At 47.0% G+C, this 18,747-nt stretch overlaps 2 protein-coding genes across 2 annotated transcripts; both read left to right on the top strand.

Moving 5' to 3' along the window:
• The first annotated feature begins 1,512 nt into the window (after positions 1 to 1,512).
• On the top strand, positions 1,513 to 2,565 carry LOC117835453 (BTB/POZ and MATH domain-containing protein 1). The gene has a single exon (XM_034714796.2). It carries the CDS (start codon positions 1,513 to 1,515, stop codon positions 2,563 to 2,565), a length of 1,053 nt encoding a protein of 350 aa, XP_034570687.2.
• Positions 2,566 to 6,109: 3,544 nt separating this feature from the next.
• LOC117835452 (BTB/POZ and MATH domain-containing protein 2) lies at positions 6,110 to 7,193 on the top strand. The gene is given in 3 exon segments (XM_072290459.1): positions 6,110 to 6,304; positions 6,307 to 6,496; positions 6,499 to 7,193. Coding segments are annotated over 3 exon segments (1,080 nt in total).
• The last annotated feature ends 11,554 nt before the right edge of the window (positions 7,194 to 18,747 follow it).

Consider the following 18,747-nt stretch of genomic DNA (forward strand, 5'->3'; position numbering starts at 1 on the left):
ATGGCCAGGGAAGCTAACTTCCTCCAGGCCATGCCATGCTCTCACCGGGGAAGCTGCCCTGCCTAGGCAGCGCGCGGGACGGGGAAGCTGGCCTGCCCTCTGTTGCTTCACCGGACACCACGAAGTACGCCGCCGCTCCTGGGGCAACCGCGTCCCGCCATTGCAGGCGCCACCGGAGCTCCCTCCCCTCGAGCCGCCGCTGCCGCCACGCCACCAACGCCACCTCCTCCGCCAACGCCACCTCCACCAAGGCCACCTCCGCCGGCCACCTCCACCAACGCCATGCCCGCCACCACCTCCACCAACGCCCGCCGCCGGGGAAGGAGGGGGCGCCGGATCTAGCGAGGGGGCGGCGAATTCGGCAAGGGGGCAGCGGATTCGGCGATGGAAGAGAGGGCCGGGAGCGGAGGAGACGGGCGGCGGCCGGAGGTAGGAGGGAGGCGGTGCTGGCGAAGGAGGGAGGCGGAGGAGGGAGATGGGGGCAAGAGGCCGGAGAGGGCGAGAGAGGAGCGCAGGGTTCGCTAGCGAGGGAGAGAGGAGAAGGGGGCGAGAGAGTGCGGAGCGGGTGGGGAACGGGAGGGGGCTGGGTGCGCGTGATTTTAGGGGTGAAGGGAGTGGGATTTTTTTCGGTTTTTAATGTTTGCCGAGTGCTGGCTTTTTTACCCTCGGCAAACCCCTTCTTTAGTGAGTGTAATCTTTTGACACTCCGCAAACCCCTTCTTTGCCGAGTGTTTTCAGCTTGACACTCGGTAAAGAGCTTGTTTGCCGAGTGTTCGAAAAAAAACACTAAGCAAATTTGAGATTTCCGTAGTGAGTTGGCGCCATACAAGAAAGCTGCACAAAGCAGGAAATCATCGGAAGAGGAAAACTCGCACTGCTTATGCTATCAGTTCCCAAAAAGGAAGCGGCTATACGATTGGTTATTTTACAGCCGGCTGTAAAAGCCGTGTCCATTAATAAAAGTAATAAACTGTACAACCAATTCTAAGGTGCCCAAGAGTGATTTTATGTTTGATGAAATTTGAACTAGTTGTCCATGTTTTTGTCAGATTATTATAGGAACTTTTAGATTTTTTTTCAGAATGTCAGGAGGGTTTTAGGTATATTTTATGAAAAATTTTAGAGTGCTTGAAAAAAAAAGAACCGTCCATCTGGTGAAATCGAACGGTGGAAAAAAATATATCGTGAAGTAAAGCACAAGAAGTATAAATTTGGTGGGATAAAAAATAATGAGAAATTTTAATTATGTATAAATCTATTTAACTTTTATAGTAAAATAAAGAAAGGAAAGTAACTTCAAGACGATTCACGACGAAGATACAAAACCCAAACTAACCACCGCAAACGTAAAACTGGTGGGTTGGCATACAGATGTGCGTAATACAATCGAAACTGTACGTCAAGTCATCGTCAACATAAACTAGCACGGTCTTCTATTCCGGGCAAAAACCAAAAAGTGCATAATTAACTACCGACGTCTTTCTCCCTCCCGGCCCGGATCATATCGTTTCCATGCCGGCGACGACCATGGCCACCGAGCCCTCCGGCTCCTCCTCATCCATCGTCGCGTCCATGGTGACCGGGCACCACCTGCTCCATATTGACGGTTACTCGCACACAAAGGAGCTCGCACCCAACGGCAGGTGCATCAGATCTCGCTCCTTCCGGGCGGCTGGCCACTCGTGGCACATCGGGTACTACCCTAACGGCCTGCTCAGAAGCTGCGCCGACCACATCGCCGTCTACCTCTACCATGAGCGCCACGCCGGCGAGCCCGCCGTCAAGGCGCGCGCAAAGTTAAGCCTCCTGGACCAGGCCGGCGAACCGGTGTTGTCGCGTACCCGGACCATGCCCTCGAACGATTTCCCCGTCTGGGGCTTCTACAACTTCGTCAGGAGGGCGGCGCTGGAGGCGTCGCCGCACCTCCTCAAGGACGACGGTTTCACCATCAGGTGCGACATCTTCGTCTACACCGAGGACGCGGTCGCCGCGACGCCGCCGTCGGACCTGCCCCGGCACCTCGGCGGCCTCTTTGCGTCGGGGGACGGCGCGGACGTGGCGTTCAGGGTCGCCGGCGAGACGTTCCGTGCGCACAGGTGCGTGCTCGCGGCGCGGTCGCCGGTGTTCAAGGCGGAGCTCCTTGGCACGATGAGGGAAGGCGACCGCGACCCCGCGGCCGTCGTGGAGGTGGACGACATGGACGCCGAGGCCTTCCGGGTCCTGCTCGAGTTCGCGTACACTGACGCGCTGCCGGAGACGATGAGCCCGGAGGAGGAGGCCGCGATGTGCCAGCACCTGCTCGTCGCGGCGGACAGGTACGACATGGAGAGGCTGAAGATGATCTGCGAGGCGAGGCTGCGCAAGCACATCGACGCTGGATCGGCGGCGACCATCCTGGCGTTGGCCGAGCTGCACGGTTGCCCTGGGCTCAAGGATGCTTGCTTCCGGTTCCTTGAGACTCCCAGGGCGATGGCTGCCGTGGCAGAAGCAGAAGGCTTTGAGCATCTGTCGCGAATCTGCCCCTCGACCTTGAAGGAGCTTGTCTTTAGGATCATCGACCGTTGAATTGATCAGGGGGGACACAAGTTTCTGACTGTGTTTATATTTTGCGTTTCGGTGCTGATGCTGATTGCTGCCAGACTAGGCTGCTTCCAGATGATATAGCACAGTAGCACCACTAGAGTACTGGTTCTTTATACAGATTTCACAATGAATTTGTTTTGTTATGTCAGGCGAAGCCAACTCTAGTTAACCGAGTGTACAAAGAAGGGGAGGGGGGGGGGGGGGATATAAGATTCAAAACCCGGTTACAAACTGGGTGACAACTTATTTATATATAAGTTTTAGTTAAGTTGATATCTAATTGTTCATGAAGTTGGGTTCAAACTCCATGAACAAATAAGTGGAAACTTCATTAAGACTTGGGTGACAACATAATCGTGAAGATTGAGTGTCAACTTCGATGGAAATTAAAATAGATAGCTAGCTAGCATCTTTATGGATCTTATATACTTATTTACATATGAGTCAACTCAGTGGCAGCTTCATCTTGTCAAGCTCTAGGTTGCAACCAAGGTTAGACCAGCAAAATTGTAACCAGGCCTGGACATTATCATTACACACACAACCAATACAAGAAAAATTGCGTACCGGAGGTAGAGTATTACTCCTCATTATACTGAAAGCCTAAACTTGTATAAACATGTATGTCATGTGTTTTGTCTATGATCCAGTTCATAGTCGAGGTCTGTTGATATTCCCAAACCACTGATGATATCACAATCATGAACACTAGGATATGTGTAAAACTAACCTCCTTAGCTATGTCAATCCGCATGATCCGCAACACACGACATTCCATTGAAGACGTGTATATGAGACAGCCGCCAGGTTTTGAGGATGCAAAGTGTCCTGATTTTGTGTGCAGACTAGACAAGGCGTTATATGGCTTGAAACAAGCTCCTCGAGCCTGGTATGCTCGGCTCAGTTCAAAATTGTGTGATCTTGAGTTTAAGGCTTCAAAATCAGATACTTCGCTATTTATCTAGTCAAAAGGAGGTGTCACAATCTTCATGCTTATATATGTGGATGATATCATTGTAGCTCATCATCTGAGGCTGTGGCAGCATTACTAAAGGATTTGAAAGAGGAGTTTGCCCTTAAAGATCTCGGAAGTCTAAACTATTTTCTTGGTATAGAAGTTCAGCCGATGCAAGAAGGTATTCAATTGTGTCAAGAAAAATATGCAAGAGATATTTTGACGAGAGTTGGTATGTTGAATTGCAAAGAATCACCAACTCCCTTGTCCTCAGCTGAAAGGATGTCAAGGGAAGATGGAGAACTTCTGTTGCCTGGTGACTCAACTCGATACCGAAGCATAGTAGGGGCGTTGCAATATTTGACTTTGACTCGGCCAGATATAGCATTTGTTGTAAACAAAGTTTGTCAGTTCCTGCATGCGCCAACAACAACTCATTGGAGTACAGCAAAGAGGATCTTAAGATATGTTAAAGGAACGATCAGTATGGGATTGAGTATTAAAGCATCAGACTCAGTTATGGTTAGAGCATTCTCTGATGCAGACTGGGCAGGATGCGTTGATGATCGTCGGTCGACAGGAGGGTTTGCTGTCTTTTTTGGGCCGAACCTGATTTCTTGGAGTGCCAGGAAACAGCCTACGGTGTCAAGATCTAGTACAGAAGCTGAGTACAAATCTCTTGCTAATGCTACTGCTGAATTAATTTGGGTAGAGACGTTGCTAAGAGAATTGGGAGTAAAATATCAAATTCCTCATCTATGGTGTGATAACCTTGGAGCAACATATCTCTCAGCAAATCCAGTGTTTTATGCAAGAGCTAAGCACATTGAGATTGATTTTCACTTTGTGCAAGAAAGGGTTACAAAGAAACAGTTGGAGATTCGGTTTATACCCTCAGTAGATCAACTAGCAGATGGTTTTACAAAAGCGCTTGCTACACAGAAATTTGAGATGTTCAGACACAATCTTAACATGGTTAAGAAACCGGGTTAAAATTGAGAGAGGCTGTTAAGCAAAACGTGTTGGTACAGGACTACTCAGGCGTAACGCACGGCAACCTGGTTGAGGTATGACGCAAGGCAAGGATAAGGTGCACGAGTCTATCCAACTTCGAGAGATAGAGTCCTAGAATATTGTAACATCCTTGTAACAGATAGATAGAGATAGGATGGTTTAACCGTATGCTAAAAAGACAAGCTGTAATCTATCTCATGTATTTGTGACAGCCTCCAGCACTATATAAACACGGAACCGTGGGATGCGAGTTTGCTAACCACGTTTACCAAATTGTTCTACATATTTTTCATCATGGACACTAGGATATGTGTAAAACTAACCTCCTAAGCTATGTCAATCCGCATGATCCGTAACACACGACATTCCACGAAATTGGGTTTGCATTTGGCTCATGTCATGACAAACCTCCGTCTCGCTGAATAGATGATGTGACCCGTGATGCTTGTCAATCAGCGTTGAGTTCTTCATTTATAGTTTCTGTTGAATGGATCCTAAAGCATATCAACTTTGAAAATCATTCAAATAGGGAAGCAGATTTTGATACTACTATTCACAGAATATTGATCACACGATTTCATTTTTTTTTTGTTCTCCACTTTTTGCATTGAGTGGACCACCTTCTTTCCTAAGCGCTGGTACCTTTGGTACCTTTTGTAGGTAAGGTAAATTAATCCTCCACTCAACCCTCCCAAGTGTTCCTTTGTATGTTTTCCAGTATAAGAAAAATAATTGATTCGATAGAGAAATTAAGCTCCATGTAGTAAAAAAAAATGTTCCACACGTGATAGCTTGAGTGGAAGCGTGGGCGGAGCAAGACGTACAACACTAGGACGATAACGAGGAACAAGGCAGCATTAGAGTAACAGCATGGAGCAAGGAAGGATTAAAAGTTTGCTCACACCCTTTTTATTTTTACAATGTTCTAGTACAAACTATTGTTTGAAACGTACAAAATAATTGTTAAAGGTATGGGTCAAAGCAGAATATTAGGCTGAATCGGGAACTCCTATAAGAAGGTAGGTAAGCAACTCATTTCATATTAAATCCATGTACAATATTTTTTTTAATATCCATCAATATTTGTTGACATTTATCAATATTTTTTTAAAAAAAATCTGATTTAATTGTTATCAACATTTCTTGACATTAACCACATTTTTTTATATATACCAACATTTTTCTTTAATTTTTTTACATTCACCAAATTATTACTTCACAATACAAATTTTTTGACGTAAAAAATATTGAGATAATTTATCTAAAATGTTGAGATAGTTTGTTGGAATAGTTTGTTGGACGTTGTGGGTCAGTTACAGATGTTTAGCGGATATGATTTTCCGGCTGAAACTGTCGTTTAATGGGCCGCGTTGTACTTTTTAACCCACCTGAAGATCGCCGGGCTACATCCGCTGGACTTGGCCCGTCCGGAAGCCTCGCCGCATCTCGCGCTTTCTTCGTCTTTGAAGGAATGCTGGCCTGCGCCGCCTTTGCTGAAGCTGCCCCAAAAATCCCCAAACGACCAAGAGCACCGAAGGCCTCCAAACCCTCGCCGTCATGCCGCCGCCTCCCGGATTGGACGCTGGCGACGGCGTCACTCTTCCCTCTCGCTCGGCCATCATTGGCGGCACGGCGGCTGGCTACCACCTGCTCGACATCGAGGGGTACTCGCACACCAAGGACCTCCCCACCGGCCAGTGCATCAGGTCTCGCCCTTTCACTGTCGGCGCGGGGGGTTCCTCCTGGCGGATCCTCTACTACGGTACTACCCGAACGGCGACCAATCTGATGCCGCGGAGTTCATATCCGTCTTCCTCGAATTTGACCAGGGCATCGCCGAGTCCGTGGAGGCGCAAGTCAAGTTCAGCCTGCTCGATCAGACCGGGGAGCCGGTGCCGTCGCACAGCCAGATGACAACCACGCGCAAGTTCTGCACGGTCGACGGTAGAGGTCATGGCTCGAGGAGTCAGGCCATCTCAAGGATGACCGCTTCACCATCAGGTGCGACGTCTTCGTCCCCAAGGAGCTCCGCACGGAGCACAGGCCTGTGGACCTCGTCGCGGTGCCGCCGTATGACCTCCACCTGCATCTTGAGCGTCTCCAGGCGGCCAAAACTGGGGCCGATGTCACGTTCGAGGTCGGTGGCGAGACGCTCCGGGCGCACAGATGCATTCTTGCAGCCAGGTCGACAGTGTTTGAGGCAGAGCTCTCCGGCCAGATGAAGGAGAGCGCGGACGCCACCGTCATACGCGTGGATGACATGGATGCCGGAGTGTTCAGAGCCTTACTTTGTTTCATCTACACGGACGGACTACCGGATTGTCCACCTATGGAAAAGGCTGCGATGTCTCAGCATTTGCTTGTTGCGGCTGACAGGTATAACCTGGAGAGGCTGAAGCTGATTTGTGAAGATAACATGTGCGCGCACATCGGTATGGGCTCTGTGGCGTCCATCTTGGTGTTGGCTGAGCAGCACCACTGCCATGGGCTCAAGGAGGCATGTTTCCAATTCCTCTCCTCACCATTGACTCTGAATGCCGTTATGGCAACTGATGACTTTGAGCATTTAACTAGAAACTGCCCTGCTGTGTTGAAGGAGCTGATGTCCAATATTGCGGCTCGGGTGCCTCTTGGATACTAAGAATCAAGGCGCAAAGACATTGTGTGTTAATAGGTATATTTTTGTCAGGATGACATGCCACGGATGTCTGAAATTGCTGCTCGCCTGTCCATTAATTGATTGCAAAGAAGCAAGATGAGGGGCCATTGGGTTTCAATGGGGATTTTTGGTCAGGATGATAAGAGCTGCAGCCTAGTACTAGTAGTTCTATGTATAGCCTTATCCTAAAAAGGGAGGCCACACACCTCTATCTTCATTTTGTTTGATCATCATATCCTGTATGGGTTATTAACTGTGGAACCATGCTATCTATTTTCTATAATCAAGAATTGTGAACAATTGTGACAATGTGATAATAGTCCAGTTAATTTTAAACCCCCGCATCAATATGAAAGCCTTCTTTCATACATACCCAAAGGTATTGTAGTGCTGATGCATACGTGCATTTTGTATGTTATTGACCTAGGAGCATGCTGTTTCAACTATCAAGTATATATGGTGCTTGGATATACTATTATATCCATTGACTTCGACAAACCTTTACTAGCCATGCCTGTTTGATGTAAACAAATATTTATAAGTTGTGGTGACCACATTTAGAAGTAATTAAAACAGGAGTTAATTTGGATTTTTCATTTTTATGATTGCTCAATAATTCTTACACTTGGAATGGATTGTCATTTTTTGGTCGTTTATCAGTTTATTAGTTTAGCTTACTCTTGATCTATTAAGTCCAAGAAACCATTTCTTATGCTATCCTCTTACTAAGTTTATGTTATTGACCTATGAATAGATTGAGTCTGTCGTAAGTAGTGGCAGTCCATCTAGCAAGTTAACACTTAACAAGAGTTTATTTGACAAGGGCACAATTGGATAGTACAATTAAACATCACCTTTTTCTGCCATATTACGAACAAATTAGCATTTTCATCATGAAACTAATTTTATGTAAAATTTATTTGGCCAAACTGGTGCTAAATCGCTTGCCTATTGTTCTTTAACTCGTGTTTGTTCTGAACTGAAAAATGGCCATTGTTGTTTCACGAAATGAAACTTTATGATGCTGTCATTCTCAAGAGATATCAAATCAATTCTGTTTGATGTGTAATGGGTGTGTACTTGTGCGTTGTTTTTTCATTCAAAATATGCCTTTGCTCAGTTCAGCAGGATAGGCAGGAACCTGAAAGTAAGACTCGCCTCTGGGTGCTAATTTGTTTTCTTGTATATTCTTCTGGAAGATATCTCTTAAAATAGGTAAATGAGTTTATCAGCCCCAGTAGCGGTTATGACTAGTCCATGGCTTAAACCGACTGAGTAGCATGATGCACTGGTAGAGAATTGGCCTTTAGTCCCGGTTGGTAGGGTGCATATCTCTCGGATATCCATCCGGGATAAACCAACCGGGACAAAAGGGGGGGTCTTTAGTCCCGGGTCTTTTAACCGGGAGTAAAGGACCCCCTTTAGTCCCGGTTGGTGTCACCAACCGGGACTAAAGGGGGTCCCTTTACCCCCTTTAGTCCCGGCTCGATTCCAACCGGGACTAAATGGCGCTTGCATGGCACTGCCGTGACGCCTGAATTTTTCATGCATGCATCACGTATACGTATAGTAGTACCGCGACCCTTTTAATTTGTTAACCTTGTAGTTGAGATTTTTTTAGAACGAAATCAACTAGTATTTAAACGAATGGGATTTGTAATTATACAATTACTATATATATACACAATCCTTATACACAATTCATATACACAATTCAACTAGCTTAGTACAAATCGATCATAATTAGCGCGTATTATATATACAAATAAATCAAAGTATCTTCCTACGATCTTCCCGTCGTGGTGTTGCTGATCGGAGTGTCTAATTGTCGTCCATCGTAATAAAATTCTCCTCTTGGATTTACCACCTCGTCCATTATGAATCCAATGAGACCTTCACATATTGCCGCTACTCTTTCTTCCTTCAAGAGTCCTTGTTGAATATTTAACATCTATAATTTGGAAATTTGTGAATGTTACATGAACAAATACATATAAGGAGCTAGAAAATAATTAACTAGTAATATATTTATTTTACGTACTTTAAAGTTGTGCGGCGTCATCTTCGGTCCCTTGGGTCCCAAAAAACTGTGCATATGCTCACAGATGTAGTAGCCACATAGATTATTCCCGGGTTCCTGTCTTAAGCACTTCAGTGCGGAAAAAAATAAGTTATGAAATATTCGTGTTATACAATGTAATAAATGTGCAGACTTCATACGTACCGGGAAGTCTGTGTTCCATGTAAGATTTTCTTTGAATGGACCTTTGTGTGTCCTTATGAATTGTTTCCATGCGCTGCGGATTAGAATAATGAATGACATAGTGTAACAGGGATAAAATTTAGGAAATAAATTTTTGCATAGAGATAAAGGTCCAGAATTATTACAAGCCTAGCATGTCTTGCAATTCTTGGTAGTCCACCGGATCTTTCCTTAACGAATCAAAGACAGTGACGTGGCTTCTTTCAGGCTCAATTATAATAAGTATCCAGTGGAAGCTGCGTGCGTAAAATGTTCATGCATATTAGAGCTAACTAACATGTAGAGATAAGGAAAAAGACATCGAAAGTAGACGGTATACACACACTTACTTGAAGTTGTATGGAAGTAGTATGAAATCTTTGAATGTTTGTTTGTGTAGGAAATTGTATATTTCCGCAAAGGTTTTTTCCGGCGCTAATTGTATCTGTTGTTGGTTAACTACAGATGGATCCATGAAGCCTACATGTAGGTACACCTCTCGGCGGCATGTCTGAATTAGCATCCTACATGAAATGGAAGATGAAGTTAGTACGGTGACGCACGCCAAAATTTACATGTAGAGATAATAAACGGATACTTACAGAATCCAAGCGCTGATCAGAGAGACGTCCAGGGCATCATGATGGTACACTTCGTATATATCCTTGAAGTCTAGCCACAGCACTTTCTCCCCTTCACCGTGAAAATCTATCGGTTTTACCTTCATGCCGATCATCTCCCTCGAGTTGGCGGATGCCATCATGTACCATTGATGGAATTCGTACATCTTTGTTGATAGCTTCCGTACCATTGAAGGCTTTACTAGAGGTTTGCCTAGCTCATAAGTCCACTTCGGCTCAGGGGGCGGTGCAGTTGGCGTCTCGACTTGCCCTATGCATTCATCAAGTCCCAGACCTGTTTCTTCCATGAACTTCAATATATTTGCTTGTTGATCCAAGGGCATTGCTTTTACCCGTTGAGCATCTTTTTTTTGATAAATGGCTGAGGTCGGGGACTGGACCGCTGGAGGATGATTTTCCTTTCCTTTTATCCTTTTCATCAGCCTTTACTAGAGCCCGTTCATAGTTTGACAAGAGTGGTATCCTTTTCTTGGCTCCTTCCTCCATCCTGATAAAAAAGTTTAAATCTCGCCGACTTACTGGCGGTGGCTCCATCTCCCTTGCCTTTTTTAATTCGGCTTGTTTCTTGAACCACTCACTGGCCTCTCGTTGGATTTCTGCCCACTGTTCTTCATGAGACATTGCCTCAAAGCGTTCCTTGCGAGCCACTTCAGGGTCGACCTTTGTTTTCTTCTTTCTCTGTCTTTGCTTGGGAGGCGGTGCTCGTGACTTCTTGAGTGGTGCTGCAGGTTCCTTCGAGGGGGCCGCTCTTGGTGCCGGCGACGGTGATCGGGATGTTGTTATTGTCGTCGTCGCTCCCAGCACCAGGATGTGGTGGAGATGGAGACCTTGATATAGATGGAAGAGACGGTCCTGGAGCAGGAGATGCCAGTCTCGAGGTATGAGGAGAAGGTCGCTGCTGGGGATCTACGGGGAGCAGTCTTGAGGTCTGAGGAGATGCCTCCGTGCGGGGAATAATGATGTAGCGTTTCTTCCATAGAATGATCCCATGAAGTGCATCTGCCAATGTCTTTTCCCCGTCGCCTCCCGGGAAGTCGAGCTCTAGACCTTCATACTGGGGATGAACTATTTGCTCGACGCAGACGCTGGCGTAGGCTGTTGGAATGTCCATGCCATGACTGCTCTGCCCTGCCAGGGTTGGTAACGCGCTCCCGTACGCTACCTGTACATATAGCAGAAGTAAACAAGTTGAACTCCGATCTCGAGGCCTGGATCAATTGACAAGATTGCATAAATATTATGTATAAGTATACCTTAATAGTGAGGTTGCCGACCGGTGCATGCAGCTCACATGAGGTCCGTTGCATGATGGCATCCACGGGGAACCGTTGCTCCTCCACGGGTAACCTAGGCGTCTGTGCATCGGGGACCCCTGTAGAAGCACAACTGCTCCCGAGGCGTTGAGAAGGGCTGGCGGTGTGAGGATTCGGCATTGCTCCAGATTGCGCCAACTCCACAACTGCGTCGGCCACCCGCCGATTGATTTCATCCATCATTCTTTGTTCTAGCATCTGCCGCCAGCTCTCCTCCATCTGTTCCTTTCTTCGCTTCCGGCTTCTGTAAGAGGCGCTGTCGTCTCGGAAAGCGAACTTCCACGGAACCACCCCGAACCCCCGGCAACGTCCTGGGTGCTCTGGATTACCGAGGGCCAATGTGAGCTCATCATTTTCTCGGTCCACCCTCAACCTCCCAGCCTTGGAATCTTCAATGTTCTTCATGAGATGTTCGGCCTTCTCACGTATTGTGTCATTGAAAATCAGCGTCCCATCCTCTTGGCTTAGGGAGCCTCCATGAGCGTAGTACCAGTTCTTTGATCGTTCGGGCCATTCAATAGTTGCAGGTATGATTCCCCGTTCGATCAGATCTTGTTCCATCTTCCTCCACTTGGGAATTGCTGAGCCATACCCACCTCGCCCCAAATGATGGTGGTAGCCCTTCTGACTAGCATTTGCTGTGTTGGTCGTGATCTTTTTCACACCTTCTTCACTCCTCTTGTATTCAACAAATGCATCCCAGTGGTCCCTCAACTTTGGCCACGCGTTGAAGTCTGGAGTTTTGCCCTTCTTGATGTAGTGGGTGTCCAGCATCTTCTTGAATGTCTGGAATTGAGTAGCCATCTTCTTAAGCGTCCACGCTTTGACATCCTTCTTGCTATATCCTTCGGGGAATGTGAAATGTCTCTTCACGTCTTCCCACAGCATATTCTTTTCTGTCTCTGGAAGGGCGTACGGATTATCGCTTCTACCCTTCCATTCTCTGATGCTGATAGGCACGTTGTCCCGGACGATTGCCCCGATTTGACTCACGTACTTCTTTGCTACTTTCTCGGGAGCAACCGGCCTGCCCTCTTCTGTAACTTCGGTGATGACAAGCCTCCCTTCCATCACCTTTGTACGACCTCGGGTCTTCTGCCCTTGTGTCGATCCGGAGGGCTAACAGTTCAAGATTCGTTAATTAGTACGTAGTAGTAGCGGTGGCGTGAAACAATACAAGAATGGTTGTATATACCTCGCCGGAACCTTCCGCCACGGCAAGTTGTTGCTGCGGCTGTTGCTCTTCATTCCCATCGGCGGACATGTTGAGGAACATGTCCGCCTGGGTGCCCTCTTCATCCGTGTGTGATAGTGGAACGTTGTCACCACTACCATCACCAGCGATTATCTGCTCCATGATATACCTTGCGGTCTCATCGTCTGCCATTTCAACTATTGATGGAAACATACATGGAATCATACATGACAGTCATAGAAATCGTCTTAATACAAATTTGTACAAAGTCCTACAAAGTCCGGAATCATACATGTATATAATGAAAGCATAAAATAACATGAATCGTACAAAGTCCGGAATATTTATACAAATTTCTATGAATTTTGACGAAATTCTACAAATTTCTATGAATTTCTACGAATTTCTACGAATTTTGACAAATTTCTACGAATTTGTATGAATTTCTACGAATTTGTATGAATTTCTATGAATTTGTACGAATTTCTACGAATTTGTACGAATTTCTACGAATTTCTACGAATTTCTATGAATTTCTACAAATTTCTACGAATTTCTATGAATTTCTACAAATTTCTACGAATTTCTATGAATTTCTACAAATTTCTACGAATTTCTACGAATTTTGACGAATTTCTACGAATTTTGACGAATTTCTACGAATTTGTAACAATATCCACATGCGGTGCCTAGGTTGTGACGGCGGCGATCAGGGCGGCGGAGGCGGGACGGCGGCGGTCAGGGCGGCGGTACGGCGGAGGCGGGAACGGTTCACCGGAACCACGGGCGGTGCCTACTAGGTTGTGATGGGCGGCGGGACGGCGGCGATCACGGCGGCTACTCGGCGGCGATCACGGCGGCTACAAGGCGGCGATCACGGTGGCTACTCGGCGGGACGGCGGCGATCACGGCGGCTACTCGGCGATCTCTGTATCAACTCTAACTTAACAAACTAACTAGAAATCTAACTTAACAAACTAACTAGAAATCTAAAAATCTAACTTAACAAAATTAGAAATCTAAAAATCTAACTTAACAAAATTACAATTCTATCTAAAAATAGAACTTAATTTTCTAATTAACTTAAAAAGAAAACCCTCTCCCGGCGCTGCCGGCCAGCGCGGCAGACCTCTCGCGCGCGGGGTGGCGGTCGGGGCGGCGGGACGGCGGCGGCCGGGTCGGCGGGACAGCCGCGGCCGGGGCGGCGGCACGGCGGGACGGCGGCGGCCGGGCGGCGCGCGGGACGACGGCGGCCGGGGCGGCGACGAGGACGAAGACGACGACGGCGGGACGACGGCGGCCGAGGCGAAGACGACGACGGCGGCGTAGGCGGGACGGCGACGAGACGGCGACGAGGGGCGACGAGGGGCGACGAGGATGGAGCCGGCGACGAGGATGTGGAGCGCTCCGGTGGCCGGAGGCGACGAGGTGGTCGGGGGCCGGGCGCGTCGACGGACGAGGAGGGGATCGAGGCGGGCCGGCCGGGGGACGACGACGGCGCAATGGGGGACGTCGACGGCGCAATGGGGGACGACGACGGCGGCGGCCGGCGAGGGAGGCGGACGGGCGGCGACGGCGGAGAACGCGCGGGACTTGCGAAATTTTGGCTAAGTGTGTAACTGGCGGGGGGTAGAAGGGAGTACAGTGCCTTTTAACCCCCCCCTTTTATCCCGGTTCGTAATGGGACCCGGGACAAAAGAGCCTTTTGTCCCGGGTCCCGTCACCAACCGGGATAAAAGGGGGGGGGGGCCTTTTATCCCGGTTGGTGACGGGACCCGGGATAAAAGGGTGCCCCGCCAGGTGGGGCTTGGAGCGCACCCTTTTATCCCGGGTCCCGTCACCAACCGGGATAAAAGGGGGGGGCCTTTTATTCCGGTTGCAATTGGCAACCGGGATAAAAGGGTACGTTCGGGCGGGAGACGAAACGTACCCTTTTATCCCGGTTGCCGTTAGCAACCGGGATAAAAGGGGGGCCTTTTGTCCCGGTTGCTGTTAGCACCCGAGACAAAAGGTCTTTTTTCCTATTTTTCTTCTCCCGCCTGTTTTTTGGAAATGGATTTTATTTACCTTTTCACTGCATTTCAGGATGAAAAACAAAACCTTCACAGATTTTGTACATGCAAAAATATATTTAATTAACGAGTAAATTCACAATAAGTATGAAGTAATCATTAATTCTATACCAACTCATGTAGCGTGTAAAATATTTATTTTACTGCATTGCTGTGATCAAGAAATTATTCAATTAAATTATTTGAATGCGCAGAAAAATCCATGTTAGTATGTGGTTAACAATGTTCATGTATATCTAAAAAATCTTCACCTAACAAATTTAATAACACATGAAATCATACATAGGGTAAATTACAAATTGTATCAATTAATACACAAAGGTCATGTACATTTAACGCATTACAATACAACGTTGTAAAATTTCTTCTTCACGAAAGTTCCTTGATCATGATCGCGGCGTAAGTACAGAGCCTCTTCTTTGGATAGCAGGATGCTTGGATCAACTTCAACGGCGAATGGAGGCATGCCATCAAACTGATCATAATCATCTGATTGGTCTGTTTTATCCTCGACTCCCACGATTTTTCTTTTACCTGGAAGAACTATGTGGCACTTTGGCTCCCATGTCTCTTCTGGATTCCTCTTGGGTTTGCTGCACATGTCCTTCACATAGAACACCTGATGCACATCATTGGCAAGTACGAATGGGTCATCACTGTATCCAGTCTTGCTCAGATCTACTATTGTCATTCCGTACTGATCTTTGGTGACGGCAGTTAGCTTCACCCAATTGCAAAGAAATAGAGGGATGTACAGCGGTCCGTATTCGAGTTCCCATATCTCCTGTATGAAACCATAAAACGACTCCTTGCTATTATTTCTGTCCATGGCATCTATGCGGACACCACTATTCTGGTTCGTGCTTTTCTGGTCCTGGGCTCTCGTGTAAAATGTGTAACCATTTATCTCATAGCCTTGGAATTTGACGATTGTGGTAGCAGGTCCCCTGGCTAACCAGGCAAGCTGTGGGTGAATCTCAGAGTTACCCATAAGTTGTTGGCGCAACCAGGAGGGAAAAGTTTCCATGTGATGACGGGTAAGCCAAGCATCGGATTTGGTCGGGTTTTTGGTGTTGGAGGTATGCCCTAGAGGCAATCATAGAGATGATGATATTCCATTTGTATCCATGATTTGTATATTGTGTTCATTGAATATCCATTAAAGGCTACTTGAATTGATTTGCAATTATGTGAATTGTATGTGAAACTCTTTACTTGTATGGTTATTCTAAAGTTGTCCCTAGTCGGAGTTCATGTGAGGACACACATGAATATTAGACTAGCACATGTATTAGTTGATGACTATGTTTCACAAGTCATGGACATGGAGATGTTGAACTAATAATGTGGACACATGTGGAGACATGTGTTAGGACTGACCCAACACGAGAAGTAGTTCTCTCTTTAAACAACATATACGCTTTGTCCTTAGACCTGAGATTGTCGCATGTATTCTAGATGTGGATTGACCTACTTAGGGGCTATCAAACGCTACGCCGTAACAGGGTAGTTATAAAGGTAGCTTTCGGGTTTGTCAAGAAGCATGCTATGAGACATGGTCAATCAAGATGGGATTTGCCCCTCTCTGATTGAGAGTGATATCTCTGGGCCCCTCGAGTGATCGGATCAGAAAATGCATGGCCATGCTACGTACGGTTAAGAGTTAACCTACAAAGGGATTCCGAATCACAGGATCGAGAAAGAGCGGTCGGCTTGAAGCTAGACCAAATATCGTGAGGCAAAGGGAATAGCATGTATATTATGTTGTGATGGTTCGTCTGATATGATCTTCGTATGCGTATAGGAGTTGGCACGTCTTGCTAGAGGCCGCTACCGACTATTGGGCCGAGTAGGAGTACTCGGGCCATGTCTATACGTATCCGAACCCATAGGGTCACACACTTAAGGGGCTGGAAGCCCAATTCGGATCTGATCCGAGTTGGATTAGGTTTAGGAGTACTAATGGGCCTCGGATCCAGAGGCCCATCAGGAACCCCTATAAATAGAGGGGTGGGGGCGCCCTAGGGTTGTACACCTTTTGGCTGAACAGACTTGCCGCGCCTCCCACGCCCTCGCCTGTTGCAACTCGCGGATCTAGCAATCCGGCTTGCGACGCTTCCTCCCTGCACGTGTGGATACCTTGGAGGTGTTGCGCCTGCAGCACTTGGACGAGCCGCCGACGAGCCGCGACGAGCCGACGACGAGCCACGGTACCGGAGGCGATCTTGCTGTGCACGTGGACGAGCTGCTGAGGAGCTGCTGGACGTGATCGACTACGTACGACTACGTTGATCGACTACGTACGACTACGTTGATCGACTACGTACGACTACGTGATCGTCTTCACTGCATCGACGCAAATCTACATCTTCCGCACCAGTAGTGCGTCGAGTGGTAATCCCGTGATCCTTATACGGCAGTTCTTTCTGGTTATACGCGGTAGAAAATTTTTTGATTTGCGCTAGCGTAGCCTACCTCGTATCCCAACAGTGGTATCAAGAGCCTTAGCTGCTTAGTTTTGGATTCGGGATGTGTGCATATGGAGATATGCGAGTTCTCTGTTTGATCTATGTCCTGATTTCGTGCCCTTGCTGCAATGGTAGTGTAACGACATACTCCTACCGGTCGGTTTCCGCCATCGGAGTTAAGTGATACACGTAAATCCAGTTGCAGTGAGGGAAGATCAATATGATTGGTCGAATCGAGATCCAGGGTCATACGCCAGGCGCATTAGATGTGCTATAGTAGATGGGATCTACTGCCGGGGTCGGGATTTTGCCGTATGCGCATGCTTCGGTAAATCAGCCGTAACTTTTCGGTACGATCTCGGATCGGGGCGATTTCTATACGAAAATTGATCTACAGAAAAAGTTACACATGAAATTCAACGGCTTCGCCGTTTTCGGCGAAATTAGATTTCCCAAATTCGGCTTGGAAGATGGAGTTTCGGGCCTCCCAAGTTTGGAACGTTAGGACGCCTAACTCTGTTTTGCAGGATGTATGCATGTATCTTGTGATCAGTATGGCCCCCTTGTGTATGTGATGCATGTGTGTAACTCATTCGTGACCTGCGTGTCACGCGTACGGCAACACGGCAGGAGCCATATGTGTTGTCACTTTATTGTATTTAATGGTCTGCGTACCAATCTGTGATGATCCAAGCAACTATGTAATCTTCCTTCATTACTAGATTCTTTACTAGCTATTAGGTGTAATAGCATGCTCTAGTTCTTGGAGGACTCATCACCAGGAGGATGGCGCACATGGAACATGGAGATGGAGATCACCATGGTGAACAGGTTCTATGGAGATGGAGATCACCATATGAAAACGGGCCATACTGTGTCACAACTATGTGAATGCTATTCTGTTTATGTTTTACTTTTTGCATGCTGTGATGTTAGAAGTAGAACGATCCCTCGCAAATTTCAAGTTAGTATGCCCTCCCAACTAAAACTTGCACCGTCCCATGTCTTGTACAATTAGTGGTGGGTCTATGAAATTAGGGTGCCACTAGTTTTCCTTGACTAGATGGGTTTGTGTCGGACACTTACACGCATAAGGGTTGGTTTGCTTAACGAGGTTATCTTAACGGTTAAGGATCTTGGGGCATAAAGGTTGGGCGCCGAGACATAGAGATGTCACCCAACAACAGGAGTCATATGTGATATGATTAGCAAAAGTTGCTTACCGATCTACCTCGTTTGCTAGCGGTGATGCTAAAGCTCACTAGTAGACTTGTTAGTTGTGGATCGTGAATCACTAAGTTTCAATAGAGGGATATTGATTTTAGTGGGAGTAGATTCTGTTAAAATAGTTTAATGTAATTTGCTCTATCATGGATACGTTTGTCTTAGTGTATTTTGCATTACTTTTGTTGTAGATTAAATGGCACCTAGCAACACCACCGCATCGTTTGCTTTGCGTTCGGTCCTTGAGAAGGACAAGTTGAATGGAACAAACTACTCGGATTGGATCCGTAACCTGAGAATTGTTCTCAGGGCTGAGAAAAAGGAAGATGTTCTAGACACCCCACTACCACCAGTACCTGCTGATGATGCATCTGCTGCCGT

This window comes from Setaria viridis, chromosome 9 (genome assembly GCF_005286985.2).
Source record: "Setaria viridis chromosome 9, Setaria_viridis_v4.0, whole genome shotgun sequence".
Taxonomy (NCBI): domain Eukaryota; kingdom Viridiplantae; phylum Streptophyta; class Magnoliopsida; order Poales; family Poaceae; genus Setaria; species Setaria viridis.

Excerpts from the sequence above, each read along its gene's own strand:
- LOC117835453 (XM_034714796.2), top strand. The coding sequence starts at position 1,513 with ATGCCGGCGACGACCATGGCCACCGAGCCCTCCGGCTCCTCCTCATCC.